Source organism: Amphimedon queenslandica, unplaced genomic scaffold, assembly GCF_000090795.2.
Source record: "Amphimedon queenslandica unplaced genomic scaffold, v1.1 AMPQUscaffold_10074, whole genome shotgun sequence".
Taxonomy (NCBI): Eukaryota; Metazoa; Porifera; class Demospongiae; order Haplosclerida; family Niphatidae; genus Amphimedon; species Amphimedon queenslandica.
Window position 1 is genome coordinate 3,913 of NW_003549655.1, and position 1,235 is coordinate 5,147.

General features: G+C 43.2%; 1 protein-coding gene across 1 annotated transcript in view; it reads right to left on the minus strand.

The window, feature by feature from the left end:
* Positions 1-754, minus strand: part of LOC109590400 (uncharacterized) — a 1,436-nt gene extending 682 nt beyond the window's left edge. The window contains exon 1 of the mRNA XM_020006326.1: positions 9-754. Coding sequence (XP_019861885.1) covers positions 9-754 — 746 coding nt within the window. The remainder of the gene's footprint in view (positions 1-8) is intronic.
* Positions 755-1,235: the final 481 nt, after the last annotated feature.

Below are 1,235 nucleotides of genomic sequence, written 5' to 3' on the forward strand. Positions count from 1 at the left end.
GATGGCACCTGAAACATACAACAGGCCGTCTAGGAGTCTGAGAAGAGTCGGGTAGTCCTGAAACAGGCCTTTGTTGTGCTGGACGTGGTCTGTTATTATAGCGAGGCTGACGAGTCTGTGTGGCCATATTATCAATTTTATCAGACAACTTTGCAATAAGCTCCAACAGCCTGTCATCCTGAGAAACTGAGTGTGCTGGCAAACTGACCGGTTCATCTTTCGGGGAGCTCGTTGAAGCAACACGAGTAGAGGTTAGAATACATTCAATTTGTAATGTTGCTGTGACAGCCTCAGACAAAGATTTCGGATTCTTCTGTTTTACTGCGAGGACCACTTGTGGGTCTGTAATAGAATTAAATAACTGAGTGAGGGCAAGCTGCTCGTGTGCTGCCGCACTGAGATCTGGGTAGGCCTTCTCTACCAACCCCCGTAGCTCATCAGCATACTCCACCCAAGTCTCTGTTAGCCTCTTAGTGCGAGTGGAGAAATCAGCAAGATATAATTCTCTTTTCCCCTTTGGCTCAAAATGCGCCTCTAATGCCAAAACTGCATCATCAAATGATGCTTTATCGGTGTCAGAGAGTCGGTGGAAGACCGTTTGAGCTCTGCCAGTCAACCTCACCCTGAGAAACTTCAATTTATTGGCCGCGTCCCACGAGTTCACATCCGCGCAGTCGTTGAAATGTAACAGCCACTGTTCCCAGTTGGTCTCTCCCGAGTATGCATCTGGCAGTATGATAGGCTTAGCAGCCATGGTATTCAGAGTTGGTTGCCTGAGAGTGAGAATTAAAAAAAAAGGAAAGAAAACAGAATTTAAAATGGCGGCTAACCACGTTTCGTGGCCGGAAACAAAGAATTGTTATCCGGCTAGAAGGCTTAGAGAAAGAGACTTGGCTGATCCTGCCCACTGCGCCAATTGTAATGCCGCCTGGACCGGCTTTATTATACCAACCAAATAACAATAATAGTGAAAGAGAGAGACTGAGAGAGAGAAGTATACAGAGGTCACACACCATAGAGAAAACTATTAATCAGTCTGACCACAAGGGCCCTAGTTAATACATTATACTAGTTAACAGTTATTAATATTTATTACAGAAATATGGCCTGAGACCCTGTAAAAACAAGTACATGAACATCTATCTTTGTTAAAATTATTAATGTTAATTATCTATTAACATTAATAATTTGCACAGTTAGACTAAATGCTAAAATGCTAATTTTGTCCAAGACTA